Raw genomic sequence first — 16924 nt, forward strand, 5'->3', positions numbered from 1 at the left:
TTTACAGAAACTTTTATCATGATTGTTAAAACTTGAAAGCAACCAAGCTTCCTTTCAGTAGATGAATGGATAAATCAACTGTGGTACATCCAGACAATGGAATATTATTCAATGCTTAGAAGAAATGAATTATCAAGCCATGAAAAGATATGAAGGAATAGAAGCAACTTAAATGCATATTACCAAGTGAAAGAAGCCAACCTGGATTGGCTGCACACTGTCTGATTTCAACTATAGTACGTTATAGAAAAGACAAAATGATAGAGACAGTAAAAAGGTAGTGGCTTCCAGAACTGAGGGAAGGGAGGCATGAATAGAGGATTTTTAAGACAGCGAAATTATTCTATATAATACTACAATGGTGGCTACATGTCACTATGCATTTGTCAAAACCCATAGAATGTACAACACCAAGAGTGAACCCTAATGTACACTTTGAACTTCGAACGAGAACGATGAGTCAAGCAGGTTCGTCAGTTGTAGCACATGTAGCACCATGGTACAGGATGTCAACATTAGGGGAAGTTGTGAGTTTCTGGAAATTGAGATATATATATGGGAACTCTGTACTTTCTGCTCCATTTTGCTGTGAATCTAAAACTGCTTTAAAAAAATCAAGTTTGTTAGTTTCTTAAAAACTTTTTTGTATCAAAATGATCAATTTGGCATTTGGTGGAAATACTTATTAAGCAAAACACAGTAAGTGCCAGTCACAAAGGAAAAGATTGACAATTCCTAATGCATTAAAATTGGAAACTTCTGTCAATAAGAGATAACATAAAAATCTTTTTAAAAAGCTACAGTCAAGCCGGGCGCGGTGGCTCAAGCCTGTAATCCCAGCACTTTGGGAGGCTGAGACGGGCGAATCACAAGGTCAGGAGATCGAGACCATCCTGGCTAACATGGTGAAACCCCGTCTCTACTAAAAAATACAAAAAACTAGCCGGGCGAGGTGGCGGGCGCCTGTAGTCCCAGCTACTTGGGAGGCTGAGGCAGGAGAATGGCGTAAACCCGGGAGGCGGAGCTTGGAGTGAGCTGAGATCCGGCCACTGCACTCCAGCTTGGGTGACAGAGCGAGACTCCGTCTCAAAAAAAAAAAGAAAAAAAAAAAAAAAAGCTACAGTCTGGGAAAAGACTCGCAAATGTCCAGAACAACTCTAAAAAAATTCAAACAAGCCAACAAAAAAGTAGTAAAGGAAATGAAGAGGCAACTCACAAAGGGGACCCTAAGTGACCCATAGAAATAAAACAAATGCATAACCTCAGTAGCAATCAGGAGAATGTAAATTTAAACCTAAGATATTATTTCACATCTATCAAGTCAGCAGACATTTTTAGAAGCCTGAAATTACTAACATTTGGTGTGGATGTGGAGAAATACAAAATTTTTACAAAGTGATAGGAGAATAACTCACTCTCTACCACTTCAGAGAGTAATTTAGCAATATCTTGTAAAGATAAAAATATTCAGCCCTAGAAAAACTTTATCTCACATGAACAAAAAGGCATATACATAAAATGTTTGCTACAACATTGTTTGTAACCTAAATGTCCGTCGGCAGGAACTAATTAAGCATGTTTTGATATATTTGTTCAATGAAGCACTATACAGCCATTAAAATAAGTGAACTAAAATTACATGTATTATCATGGACCAATTTCAAAACCATAGAGTGGTGTGAAAAAGTGAATAATCGAATGGTATGTGTAGTGCAATAGTATTTTTGTAAAGCTAGAAAAGATGCAGATCAGTTCCACATGTTTTCTATAGATACACACAGTTTTAGAGTGTAAAAACTTGCAAGGGAGTGATAAAAATGAACTTGGGCCTATCTCAGTTATTGTTTCAGAGGAAGGTACACAGAGTAGCTTCAACTTTTTGTAAAATTTTATTCTATTTTTAAAAATTGTAAAGCAAGTAGAACAAAACTGTTATATTTTATATAATATTCTCTTAAATTTTCTATGTGTTGGAAATATTTCTTAGTTATAGATAAATATGATAAATTCAAACAATTTCAAAGTTCACTGTCTTATTAGTACTTATGCCTGGCTTTGGCAGGACAATCTTCCTGAATCTCATAGCTGCAATAGGAGAAATTCTTTAATAACCTAGTAACTTTGACTACAGGAAATGAAAATAGGAACTAAAATCAGGGCACGAATTTGTAAGAAAAATCCATAGCCACAAATCCCCTAAATCATGAAAATGAAAGAACACTTGAAGGCATCATCTTTCACTGCTCAGTAAGAGATGAAAACTGACAGAAATTGAATATTCTGAACATGATATTTTGTTTGGCTCTCTTACTCCAACTAGTTATTAGACAAAATTTCACTCAGGAAACAAAAAGCCAAATCATGCAGAGATGCCATCTGAAAGTGTATGAGTCAGTACAGCAAATGGAAGGCTAGTCTTTCATCCTGAATCGGGAAGTTAAAAAATCAAACCTAGGTGAGAGTCTGAATGAACACGCAATAATTTCGCATCTTGTGTTTGATTTTAGACGTTCTCTGCAGAAGTGGAAATGATAGGTCAAACAGTTTTGTCTCTAGACCATCCTTGCTTTGAAATGCCACCAAGGAAAAATCAGTTATACTCCAGAGAAATGCATTTTAAAAAATTTGGCAAACGCTTTGATTAGCTTCTCTATTTCTTCTATACCTACACTGTTTTTTGTTTCTCATAGATTGGTTTTTAGATATCCCAATGCTGAACAAGCTTCATGCATCTTTGTGCTGGAATGAAAAGGTGCAAAGGCAACAATGTCCTCAAATGCTGTCCTCTCAACATGCACAACCCCACTCCCTAGAGAGTAAAGCCTAAGGAAGGACAAGGTTTTTTGCATTCCCAAAATTTTGCATAATTTTATCCAAATTATATTTGTCTTTACATTTCACCAAAGCACTAAAAAGTCAGCATCATTATCAACGTTCAATACTAGGCATAAAAGAAAAAAAAAATATAAACTACTAACCTCTTTACTCCTTTAAAATTTGGCCCTTACTTATGGGGGCCTTTCGTTGCTGTATACTGATTCTCGGGTAGAATCTAGTGCAATCCCAGGCATCCAAATAAAAATGTAGAGTTTCATGAAAATCTAACAATTGCATTTTTCAATCATGGAAAATACTATATATTAGGGAGGTCTTCTAGATAAGTAATTTAATTTATTTTTAATTTCTATATCTGATGTTCTTTGACCTTCACCTACATCAGATACCTTTTTGCAAGAGGAAAACGAATAACATGGCAGAGAGCAAGTTATTAACTACTCACGAGATTATGAGCAGTTAATTTTCCCAATGACTCATTTCTTGAGAATTCTATTATGATCTCAAAGCATAACAAAATTCATGAGAAAAAAATGAAAAGCCCTTATATTTGAAACAATGGAGCATCTACAGGGCATTATCTTATATTGTTAACTATTTTATGGATTTCATTAGAAGATGCAGTGAAAAGCCTGTGCATTGCTGTTGCTTTGAGTACTTGAGTCTTTTCCCGTTCACTTGAGCCCCTCACAGCAACCTTCAGTGATGGACTAAAGAGATGCAATTCTTCTCCCCTACTCTCTACCTCTTGCTGCCTTCTGTCTCAGTCACATTCCTTAAGGACAAATAACTTCTCATTGTATTCATCTTCTTTCCTTATGCTCAGCAGATTGTCTGGTATACAGTGGAGCTCAATAAATATGAAAGAAATAAATTCTGTACATTTCACAGATGTGGAAGCTGAGGCTCAGAGAGGTAGAGAGACTTGTTCAAGCTGGAAAGGCAAATCCCGAGCCCCGTGACTTTGGCAGTCCACTTGGCCTTGCCCATGTTAAGAGATGGAGGGTCACTAACTGCAGACTCTCTTGTTAGGCAGTTTACAATGAAAACTGCAGATTTCTCATGTTCTTCAAAAGGAAGGTGGCCCAAAGAGAGTGAAACCTAATTAAGAGGATATAATGTGATAAAGTATTCACTTACTGATAGTGATAACATCCTGCTCAAGTCAACTAGTGATGACATTTCTGACTGCTACCTTACTTCTCAAAGCTGCTAAAAAGGGTAATCTTCTGCTCCTACATGATTTAAATCCCTTGAGATCCATTCACACTTAATGTAATCTAACAACGAAAATGAACGTTGTTTCCCACCATGTGTACCTCGAAGCATTTGCTCCTCAGCAGAATTGTATAACAGACACCTGTCAAGTGATTCCATGTCAATTAAGAGAAAGCAACTTTAGTTGTGATTGTGGATATTTAAACCAGGTGTGATTTCCTGCCTCTGTTTAGCCAAATCTCCCCAGGTCCCATTCCATATAGCAGCTCTTGGTTTGGTCTGGTCTAGGTAGATTGGGTGTACACTTCTGTTTATTGTGGCACAGCAAGTTTCTAATAGAATGTTGTCAGGGTAATTTCACACAATGGCTGGGCAGGTGTGTTCTGCATAGGAGAAAAGGTTTTGCATCTTTGCCAGTGCAATGAGTTTTTCATTCTGAATTCATGTAAAGCCTCAAATGAGGTTACAATGGTAAACATCACAGGAGAAGAAGTTAACAATGGCAGTCACGGTTCTCAAAATATTTTGGCTTTTTTCACCAAATTATTTATAGAGGAAACTTGTTATTCTGTGCTTTACTTCTGTGGCTTGTCAGGAGAGTGAGTTACAGTAGAAGAGTGTGATTATTTTTACTAATGAACTTTTTAAATCATTACTTTTTACTGTCTATAAATGAAATGCATGGAAGAAGTGGAATGAAGTCTCATTTCATATTTTATACATTTAATATTGTTTGAATTTTCAGTGTGGGCTATTTTAGTAATTTTACATATTAATGAAATTTTTAAATGATGGACATCTTCCCAAATATGCTCATTTTTACACAATGCTCATTTTTAAAAACTCTGACAATAACAAAATGTAGCAAATAGCAAGAAATATATAGATACATAAAGCAACCACATTACCCAGTGAGAGATGTCAACTGAGAATATTCATATATACATGTTTCTTCAGATTAAATTAGAAAAATATGTTTAACATGGATAATATAGTTTTGTTATATATTTCCTTCTCTTAATAACATTTAACAATTATTTTTTCACATAAATTTGAGTGTCTACAGCATTATTTTTAATGTCTTCAAAATATTCCATGATGAGCATGTTTTAAATATTTGTTAACCAATCCCTAAATAACATATATTTAGTTTGCCGCCAAATATTATAATATTTCTCAATATTATAGATAATGCTATATAAGCATTTGTATGCTTCTCCAATTAACTAGTTAGGATAAGGGTGCTGAAGATATGCAGATTTTAGGGCTCTTATTACCTAGCAGACTGTCTTGCAAAAATTTTAACAAATAGGTATTCCTACCCACTGTATAGTAAAGATCCCACCAATTTATTATTGATAATGGGTATCTTAATTATCATAAAAACAAAATAAAAATTATTTTTAAAATTTGTATTAATGAAAACAAGCTAGAGAAGCAAGAACATTAATACCAGTAGCATCCTTGTTCAAATTCCTTTCCTAGGGGGAAAGGAAGGAAGGAGCTACAATTTGTTGGGTACCTATCGTTGGCCTAAAAGGAAGAAGCTAAAGCTAAATTAATGCAAGCAGAGTTTATTTGGGCCAAGCTTGAGAACGGCAACCCGGAAGCAGACATTTAAGTTGCCCTGAATATACACTCTGATTAGCAGCAGCTACAAATGGATTCTTAAAGGCAAAATAAGGGAAACAGGGAATAGGCTGACACAAAGTTGTATATTAGTAATTCCCACTAGTTTACAGAAATAACATTGATTAGTGATTGGCTATATGTTGTTAAACTATAGGGTGTGGGTTAGAGTGTCTGATGTGGCATTATTAGGGTAATGTATAACTAACTACTTGTGACAGTAGCAAGCAATTTTAAGAGATGAATACATAGCTCAAAGCGGGAAGCAGAAAATAATTGCTGTCTCATTCTACTGTCTCTCTGGGCCTGAGCATTAAAGAGACGTGCATTCTTCAGATAAAATTCTTTTATTTTCTCGCTATAATGGACCAGTCACCAAGAAAACTGCTTGATATGAGGCATTTCATTCAGTCTTTGATAACAACCCTGGGGAAGTAGTCACATATTATTATTCCTGTGTTACAGATAAGGCAGTCAACGTTCAGAAAGGTTGAGTATCTTGAGCAAGGTGACCTAGATAACCTTGAGATGTGAAGGCAGATTTGTCTGACATTATATTTAGGCTGGATGTTCACCAAATTTCCAACTATTTACGATGTTAGCAACACATGACCTTGCTGAGTTCCACATAATTCAAGGCACTCCTGGTCTTAGATCTGGAAGAAATATCTGAATATTTACATCTTTTATAGGGAAACATGTAAAGCAAATAGGGAGGAAATGAGAATATTAGTTTGAAACATTTTCACAAAACTTTCAACTCAGGGATTATTTATATAATCCCTGAGTTGAACAAGGACAGAAAACCAAACACCACATGTTCTCACTCATAGGTGGGAGTTGAACAATGAGAACACATGGACACAGGGTGGGGAACATCACACACCGGAGCCTGTCAGGGGGGGTGAAGGGCTGGGTGAGGGATAGCATTAGGAGAAATACCTAATGTAAATGACGAGTTAATGGGTGCAGCAAACCAACATGGCACATGTATACCTATGTAACAAACCTGCACACTTGTGCCTTAAATTAAAATTTAAAAAAAAAAACAAGTTTAACTTACTAATGAGTATGTACCTGAGAAATAAATGGCAGATAAAAAATGAAAAGGCAAAATGAGAACTAAGAAAGCAACGACGTACATCAGGGAATATGCACTTAAGAACAATAGTGACAACTTCTAATGCATAACTCACATCCCACACGCCCATATGAAAGGCACAATCTTGAGTAATAGATGTAGCTGTCACTTACAATATCTGTTCTCATACTTGGCGTTAATGAAAGTGGAGCTGCAGGAGGGAAATGCACATGTTTTTGTTAGCAATACACGGGTAACTTCACCTGCTCCAACTTTTTACATTCCTTTTGTTGACTAAATGTTTATAGAGTTTTTCATGTTGGAATTTAATCATAAAGTCATCATTTAAAAAAGACAATTACACCCTATTTTACTCAGTGTTGTATCATGTTAAACTGTATAGCTTTAGTTAAGTTTCCCATATAAATGATTACTCCTTAATAAGGCATTTTAAAGAAGTGGAGCAACATAAAAATTCTGAACATTTTTTCTAGACTTTCCCCCTATAGTAAGGCAGCACAAACTGACAAATCCCAAATTTTAAATCAGCTGATTATGAAATCTCATAGTTCTCTTTATTTTAATGTTATATTTCCCACTTTTCTTCCAACAATGCAACCTGCTTTTGAAATATGTGTAATGGCCCATATACACTGTGGAATACTATGCAGCCATGAAAAAGGATGAGTTCCTGACCTTTGCAGGGATATGGATGAAGCTGGAAACATCATTCTAAGCAAACTACCACAAGGACAGAAAACCAAACACCACATGTTCTCACTCATAGGTGGGAGTTGAACAATGAGAACACATGGACACAGGGTGGGGAACATCACACACCGGAGCCTGTCAGGGGGGTGAAGGGCTGGGTGAGGGATAGCATTAGGAGAAATACCTAATGTAAATGACGAGTTAATGGGTGCAGCAAACCAACATGGCACATGTATACCTATGTAATAAACCTGCATGTTGTACACATGTACCCTAGAACTTAAAAGTATATTAAAAAAAAAAAAAAAAAAAAAAGAGGGCCGGGCGCGGTGGCTCAGCCTGTAGTCCCAGCACTTTGGGAGGCGGAGGCGAGCGGATCACAAGGTCAGGAGATCGAGACCATCCTGGCTAACATGGTGAAACCCCATCTCTACTAAAAATCTGAAAAATTAGCTAGGCGTGGTGGCAGGCGCCTGTAGTCCCCGTTACTCAGGAGGTTGAGGCAGGAGAATGGCGTGAACCCGGGAGGAGGAGCTTGCAGTGAGCTGAGATCCGGCCACTGCACTCCAGCCTGGGCCACAGAGCGAGACTCCGTCTCAAAAAAAAAAAAAAAAAAAAAAAAAAGTGCAGTGCCCTAGTTCTTGTAGGAAATCGGATGCTAATCTTGTTTTTTATTTCACAACTTAAATTTACAAAATCACAAAACTAAAATCAGAAGACAAGGAAACTAGGAAAATCCTAGCTGACTTAAGCTTGGGAGAGAGAAAACTTTTTTTCTTTTTCTGTTTGCAAATATACACCCAAAGAGAAAAATTTAGGAGTGGGAGTGATGCTGGCATTCTCATCTAATCTGATAGATATTTGAAAAACGAACCTTTATTCTGATTTATGCTGTGGCATATCAGTTTTAACCATGTGTTGACAAAAGGCATCTCCCAGAATCCTGACATTGATGCACATAGGGTGGTTATCTTTAATCTGAGACTGGGCTAAAAAGGCCTTCCTTCCCCCACCCCAAACACACACACACACACACTCACAAAGGGTAATGCCTTCCTAACAGAAAGATCTCCAAAATGCCCCCAAGGCATTCATCCTATGTTAAGGCAGCGCTAATCTCAATTGAAGCACTTCTGATATAAAATCAATTGTTTCAATCCCCTAAAAGAAATCTCCCTAAATAAACAAATGCATGAATAGTGTGGTATTGTTTTTACCGAGGAGTTTTACATTTGGCAATATTCCGACTTCCCTACAGATACAAGACACTGGCATTTGTCATGCACCCTATTAAGAGAAAAAATAAAAGTTTGATTATACTATATCTAATTAATCTCAAAAAGCCACAGACAAGTTTTGTTTCGCGTTATTAGTATTGGTCAGAAAGCATCCTTCAATTCTGTTGGACATATTGGGAACATAGCCTCATTCGGCTCCCTTGCCCTGGCCTCTGCAGAAGCAATGTTTCAAAGAATAAGAATTCTGTCATTAGAAGAACAACACGTGAGAGACAAAGACGCCCAAGCTCTCATGGGCAGACAGCGTTCATTAGAACTCTGAGAGCTGAGGTATCTCACCAACTCAATTTAGACAACTTTTATTTACTCAACACTTAGAAAATCTATAAAGAAAGAATAGATAGCCTTCAGGCTATTCCTAAATCACCTCAGGAGTAACACAACTCTTCTTTCCTGCTGGGTAGGGAATCCACTGACTTCTCCACAGAGGGAGTCTACTTTCTACTTCACTTTTTTGACAGCAGCCTGGGTCTCCTCCTACTGAGAGTCAGGCCTAGGGGTCATTTTCAATTAGAGCAGAAGGAAGCTTCTTAGTCTTTTCATATCTTGATCCAAATGCCCTAATGCCCTGAGTGGGATAGCACGTAAATTGTAAACTGATGTTCCTACAAAATCCATATATGCATCCTTGCTGCATAACTAAAACATAAGACTGGTACATTGAAAATCACAGAGAAGGGGCGTTTAAAATCATTTAGTTGACTTCCAGACCATAAAACCTCTACCTGTGAGCCAGACCTGATATTAACCTTCAAAACTCATGTTAAGTCTTTTTTAAAAAAATTTTTTTTAATTTTGTGATGGAGTTTTAGTCTTGTTGCCCGGGCTGGAATGCAATGGCGCGATCTCGGCTCACTGCAATCTCTACCTCCCGAGTTCAAGCGATTCTCTTGCCTCAGCCTCCCGAGTAGCTGGGATTACAGGCAAGCGCCACCACACCAGGCTAATTTTGTATTTTTTTAATAGAGATAGTGTTTCTCCATGTTGGTCAGGTTGGTCTCGAACTCCCGACCTCAGGTAATCTGCCTGTCTCGGCCTCCCCAAAGTGCTGGGATTACAGGCGTGAGCCATCACGCCCGGCGATGTTAAGTCTTAAAAAGGGAAAGGAACAGAGGGGAAGACTCAGGGGCTTGCAGATTGGGGAAGGGAAGGAGACCCAAAGTTTACACCACTGTGAATAGTTGTCACTTCTTGTTAGTAAGAAGGATTTGAGGTACCTTAAAGTTTACATTTAATGTTTTAGATGTTTTAGAAAAGATCATTTCGAAGTGTCTCCAGTTTATGTATATTAATGAACAAATATGAAGAGCAAACACACAATGCTTACATAGTACCAGGCACTCGAAATGCTTAATGTCTATTAAACTTCCTTAATCCCCACGACAACCCTATAAAGAGACGCTATTGTTATCATCACTATTTACAGGTTAGGGAACTGAGAGGTTCATTAACTTTCCCAAGGTCACACAGCTAGTAAGTATTACGGCTGGGTTCCTATCAGGAATTCTGGCTCCAGAGTTCATGCTATCAACTCCCACATGATAACAATCTCTTTCAGTTTGGGGAGATAATTAAACTTTATTTTTCTTTTAAATGTCATACAAAGGCATCAACCGGATTGACTCTCACGCAATATACCGAATCCCTTCCTCCTCCTCCAAGTTCCCTGACTAGGTTTATTTTAAAGGTGTGTGCATTTAAGTTTTTATATTCTCAGAAATTATTTTGTATTTAGCATAAAATTCTTTGGAATTCCCAGATACATGCAGATAAAATTTGGAACTGATATTTGATGCTTTAGCAAGCTGTGCCAAAGTCATTTTTCACACTACAAAAGATAAGTTTCAATAGCCAAATGATTGGTTTATTTATTTATTCAATTATTCACACTATGTAGAGCATGAGATCTTTTGGGTTAATTTTACAGATGAAAAATTTCATAGAGAGTGGAGAAATGAACAGATGGCATAATTCCAGGAAAAGCAAGGAAACTTAGTAGTTTTCTGCATAGTAATTTAAAGTAAAATTCACGTCAAAACCAAAGCATATGACTAGTTTAAGCAGGCAATCTGTTGTCTGGGTTAGAGTTTACAGAAAAAAGCATAAATATCACCAATAAGTGTATCATCTCTGACTCCAGAGACATTCCTACACCCTCTAATTGGTGCCATTCTGCACTAATCAATATATTACAAGCACCTAATAGGCACTTCTGCAAATCCTGGAGAAACAACTCACACCACCAAAATCACGGTAGCCCTGAATATTCATACCGAAGTGCAAATGTTAATTCATGCAGTGCTTGCGTTAAACTGGTCTAATTATCTACTGAAGGAATCTATTAAAGGCATGCTGTCAATCCTACAGATTGGGTTCAGCAAAGTGAAACTGAATTGCGTGCCTTTTCAGCTAATTGCAAAATTCTGCCTGACATGCTTTAAGAATGGTCAAAAACAGTACACACAGCCAGCATACAGCTCCCAATGAACACTGCTGCTTCTCCTCTTGTCAATCAAGGAAATACAGGACACAATGACAGGAAGAGAAGCACAGCCTAGGAGAAGGGTGTCCTTTCATTACATCTCCTATGCTCTCATGAGGAATGTGGCATGCTGCAAACCACCTGATTTTTTATTTTTTATTTTTTTTTAAATCTCAAGCTGCATATACCCGGGTTTTCATTGCATAGTTAGAAACAAGAGCCAATAACTTTTAAACCTTAATGATGTTTCTCAATGGCTATATTTAGTATTCCTATTGATTTGGGGGGAGGAGAAAAGTCTGTTTACAGAAGTCTTTTTTCCCTTTGTCTCTAGCATTAGAATAAAAAATAAAAGTAAGATCTTTCCCCTCCTGCCACCCTCACTTTCTCTAGCTTCGCTGCATCACAGGTTTCAACTAGCTTCTCCCATATTCAGATAACGCTGAGTAAACTTTGTTAGGAGGACAGAGGAACCACGTTACAACAGACCCTCTCTACTATTTTCCAAAATATTTTGTGGGATGTGGCTGCTGTGCTGTGCAATCAGATCATCTTTTCTTCTGCCTAGAAAATGTTCATTATCATATTTCCTTGGCCAGTCAGATTTCTCACACACTTTTAATATATTCATACCTATATTCAAAACAGACACAAAAACTCAAGTTCAAAATAGTAACCCTGAGCCATCAAATAACTGATTTAGCATTTGCATGCTATTTTAGAAGACAAGCAGAATTTAATCAGATTTTATAAAGATTACTCTCAATAATGAATAAGGGATTGACGATTAAGTTAGTTGGGAAATTCACTATATAATGATTCACATCCTATTTCTCTTTGTCTCACATTATGTGTCCAAAATAGCACCCAGTCTAAGTAAGTTTACCTTCAAAATCTATCCAGATTCAATTCACTTGCTACCACCTCAACTGCTACAGCCTAGTTCAAGGTATCGTCATCTTTTGCCTATAGCATTGCAATAACATAAAAATTTGGATCTCTGCTTTCACCTTTGCCCCTCCTTTAGTCTTATACCTCCTCCACACAGAAGCTATAGCATAAAGATGACATAATGAAGTCAAAAAAACCAAAAATATCAAAGTGAAATAAGGCAGTCTCAAAAAGACAAATACCATATTATTTCACTTATATGAGGTATCTAAAATTGCCAAACTCACAGAAACAGAAAGTAAAATTATGGTTGCCAGCGCTGAGGGTAGGAGTGGGGAGACGTGGGGAATGGTCCCGTGAGCCTACAGTTTCAGTGTTGCGAGATGAGAAGTGCTAGAGAGCTGTAGCACAGCCATGTGCATACAGTTGACACCACTGAATTGTACACTTAAAAATGATTATGACGGTAAAAAGGGTTTTTTAAATGTCAGATCTTGTCTTTTTTCTGCTCAAAACCCTCTAATGATTTCACATATTACTCAGTAACATTCTGAACCTTTTCCTTGGCCCGCAGGGCTAAGCATGAATGCCCCCAGTCTCCTCTATAGGATCTGCACCAACCCCCACACCTACGTATGGAAACTCACCTCCTCTGTACTGGCTCTTCACTCATCTCTGTAGCCAAACTGGTTTTCCCTCCGCTTCCTGAAAACACCAAGCACACGTCTTTCAAAGCACACTCCTCCAGAGTTCCAGCTCTCTAAAATTACACCTGATTTACTGCTCATCCTAGCATTCGTCAGCACCTGATCAATATTCTATTTATTTCTTTTCTGTCTCCCCCAATTAAAAATATAAACTCCAACAGATCAAAACATTGGTTTTGTTCACTGCCTTATCCCCAAGACTTGGGATAGCTCCTGGGGACATTGTAGATGCTCAACATTTATTAACTAAATGAATAAACAAATGGCATGAATGAACGTGATTATGGATAGCTGAACGATAAAAGAAAATACATTGTATTACTTAGTCTTATTTTACTTATTTATTTATTTTTATTTTTTATTTTATCTTACCTTTTCTGGTTTTTTTTTTTTTTGACGGAGTCTCGCTCTGTCTTTCAGGCTGGACTGCAGTGGTGGAATCTTGGCTCACTGCAGCCTCTACCTCCTGGGATCAAGCGATTCTCCCCACCTCAGCCTCCTGAGTAGCTGGGATTACAGGTGTCCATCACCACGCCTGGCTAATTTTTGCATTTTTTAGTAGAGACGGGGTTTCACCATGTTGCCCAGGCTGGTCTCAAATTCCTAAACTCAAGTGATCCGCCCGCCTTGGCCTCCCAAAGTACTGAGATTACAGGCATGAGCCACTGTGCCTCATTACTTATTTTAGATCTTTACTCTAATTCTGGACACAATTTCCTAGGGCTGCTCAGCTTAACTCAAATTTATCTTACTAAAGTGGAAATATTATTTATAGGGTCTAAGAAATATATTAATGTATGAAGTATAAAAAGTAATGTCAGCTGGGCGCGGTGGCTCACGCCTGTAATCACAGAACTTTGAGAAGCCGAGGCGGGCGGATCACGAGGTCAAGAGATTGAGACCACCCTGGCCAACATGGTGAAACCCCATCTCTACTAAAAACACAAAAACTAGCCGGGCGAGGTGGCGGCGCCTGTAGTCCCAGCTACTCGGGAGGCTGAGGCAGGAGAATGGCGGGAACCCGGGAGGCGGAGCTTGCAGTGAGATCGCGGCACTGCACTCCAGCCTGGGCGACAGAGCAAGACTCCGTTTCAGAAAAAGAAAAAAGTAATTTTGTCTAGTTTTTGATGTTGTATTTTTTTCATTCTTCTGAGGTCACAATGTACACAAAGGATCTCATGTGATATGGACAACACTGCTTAACAAAGCTGTCCGGTAGCAGAAATATTTAGTGTTGCATTTCTGCGAGTGGATAACACACTGTGAGGTAGTCATAAATTATAGGCTGATTAAAAACACACACACATTAAAATGTGTGTGTTGTCTAAAGTTAAGCTTATTAACCTTAGCCTGAATTCCTGACTGCTGATACGAATTGGTGCCAAGAGGCCTGTAAGGATGGAGAAAAAAAAATAATAAGACAGTAAATGAAGAGAGAAACACAGTTAAGAAAACTGGAACAAAAGGTAGAAATGAAAGAACACAAAATCTGTAGCTGGGAGGTAAATTAAAACGCTTTTAAATTATAATAAAAAAATGTAGAAATGCAATATCAGAAGTTAAATAAGGTCATTCATAAGAGAATATCCATAGCATATTTCCAACCTACTGTGGAGTAAAATTCATGAATAATATTAAAGGTATTTACATGATCCACTTTTCTCCTGAATAGTGTTTGCCTAATGTAATAAGATCTGGATTGCTTAAGCAAAATACAAATTTGGGGTTATAAGACCTAAACCTGACTGCCCATGTTATTTTAAAGAGAAGAATAACTTTTATGAATACAATAGTTTACAACAATATTATCATTTTATTCCACTAATGTTATGGATTATTGTGATTGAATTCATACCCTGTAATAATTATGTTATTCGTGATAGAGACACTACTCTTCTTTTTCAGTATGCATTGGTGTTGGTTTCATTTAAAACAAAGTCTTAAAATTCTAATTTAATTTAAAATAATTTTAGTTTTCCTTTGTAACTAGCATATGAGAAAATACAGTATATCCTAAAGAAATCAGAATATTCTTTAATGAGCTAAAATCTAACTAAAAATTATTTCTCTCCAGTTTTTCTAAAGTCACTTTTTTTAAACATACATCTATGTCATTTCTTTCCAACTCTTAAAAGTTGACAGAAATACATTTGCCAATGTAAAAAGCAAATAACCCTTAGCTAAGAAGCTTTCCTCTTTCTTTTTCTTTTGTAAAAATATCATTCTCTCTGTGCATATATTTATATAAAACATCCTTGGAGAAAAATGAGAAAAAGCTCCTTTAATAATATCAGAGTTTTCCAGCAGTTAAGTGTCTCACAAATTTATTTATTTTACAGGGACCTTATCTCCAGATAGTTAGGCACTTCTGGAAGTAATTCACATGCTTTTGTGGAAAGGCTTATTTAACCCTTTATTCACATCATTATCTTGGCTCAGTTAAGGAAAATGTTTGATGAGTGACAGGTTTTGTGTTTCTGTAGCATAGACAGATCTCTGGCTCCTCTGCTTCCTTTCATGGTTGGTTTGTATTGTTTTGCTTTTTTTGCTTGTGGCCAGCATTTTAACTATCTGAAGAAATCAATCCTTATCTCTTTCCACGAAGCACCAGATGACTGTTAGCAAGTCACATAAATTTAATGTGTCTCAGATCTTTACCCCATCAAATAGGGAAGTATATTAGCTACCTAAATAATATTGGGGAAGTATGTTGAAAGAGTGTTTTCATGCTCTTCTTAAGCCAAACAGATGGGAAGGGACATTGAAACATGACACTACATGTGCTTTTAATTGCAGGTTCATATAATTGATTCAGTCAATATTTTGAGAGATTATTTGGTGCAATGCACTGTGTGCCATGGCAGATAAGGAGATGAATGAGATATGTACTTTTTCTTCAAGGAGCTTACAAAAATCTAAGAGTTTACATTTTAGTTTTATGTATCACAATAAGTTATGAAACACAAACAGAAGTCAGATAATTGTGTAAAATGACCAGCAAGCAAAATCTCTGTAGAAGCATTCTGTCAGTTATTGAGGCTAAGAAGAAGGAACTTGTGGTAGATCAATTGCCAAAATGTCCCCAATTCCTCACTTTCTATTCATGTCCTTTGCAATGTGACCAGCTCCTCCCTTTCCACTGGTAGAATCCATTATTTTCCCCTTAAATCCAGACTAGCCTGGTAACTTGCTTTGGTCAACAGAAAGCACCAGAGGAGTTAATTTGCCAGTTCTGAGCTTAGGTCTGAAGAGGCTTTGATCTCTTCTATTCTTTCCCTTGGAATCCACCACCAGTATGTGAACAAGCCCAGGCAGATGGTGGGATATGTCTGGTCCAATTATCTCTATCACCCCAACTAGCAACCAGCATGCAGGAAGAAATAAGCAACTTACTCTAGGCCAGGCAGCTTCTAGTTGATATGTCAGATTTCTACAGATGCATGAGTGAGTCCAGCTGAGATGAGCTAAGCATGGTCTGGATTAGTAGACCTGTCCAGCAGATTCATAGGCTCATATAAATAATATAAGCTTATTCATTTGAGTCACAGAGTTTTAGATGGTTTTACACAGTATAACCATCAGTTTGTAATACATAACTGACCTAGGAAAGTAGACATAGCATTTGCAAATGTATGACTTTGTCTACTAGCCATATATGATTGCGTCTATACAATTTGAGCTACTGTATATACATTTCAGTGTAACAAATAAATTCCATGAACAGAATTGTAATAAAAGAAATACCATTTGCAACAACATGGATAAATGGAGGATGTTATACTAAGTAAAATAAGCCAAACACAAAAAGACAAACACTATTTTGTTTGTCTAAAAAAGTAAAACTCATTTACATGTGGAATCTAAAAAAGTAAAACAGACACATAGAAGAGAATGGTGGTTGACAGGGGTTGGTAGTGGGGAAATAGGGACATTTTGATCAAAGGATACAAATGTTCAGTTATGAGATGAACAAGCACTGGGGAACTAATATACAGCATGGGGGAAATGTAAGTTTCATAAGAACATGGATTTTTTTTTCTATATTGTTCGTTGGTATGGTCCAAGCACCAAG

The 16924-nt window shown here is 37.2% G+C and overlaps 1 protein-coding gene across 1 annotated transcript in view; it reads right to left on the bottom strand.

The window, feature by feature from the left end:
* Window positions 1-12157: 12157 nt before the first annotated feature.
* NSUN3 (NOP2/Sun RNA methyltransferase 3) overlaps window positions 12158-16924 on the bottom strand; it is a 115109-nt gene continuing 110342 nt past the window's right edge. The window contains exon 8 of the mRNA XM_026457185.2: window positions 12158-12850. Within this exon, the coding sequence (XP_026312970.1) occupies window positions 12811-12850 (40 nt within the window). The 3' untranslated portion in view covers window positions 12158-12810. The remainder of the gene's footprint in view (window positions 12851-16924) is intronic.

This window comes from Piliocolobus tephrosceles, chromosome 2, assembly GCF_002776525.5.
Source record: "Piliocolobus tephrosceles isolate RC106 chromosome 2, ASM277652v3, whole genome shotgun sequence".
Classification (NCBI taxonomy): domain Eukaryota; kingdom Metazoa; phylum Chordata; class Mammalia; order Primates; family Cercopithecidae; genus Piliocolobus; species Piliocolobus tephrosceles.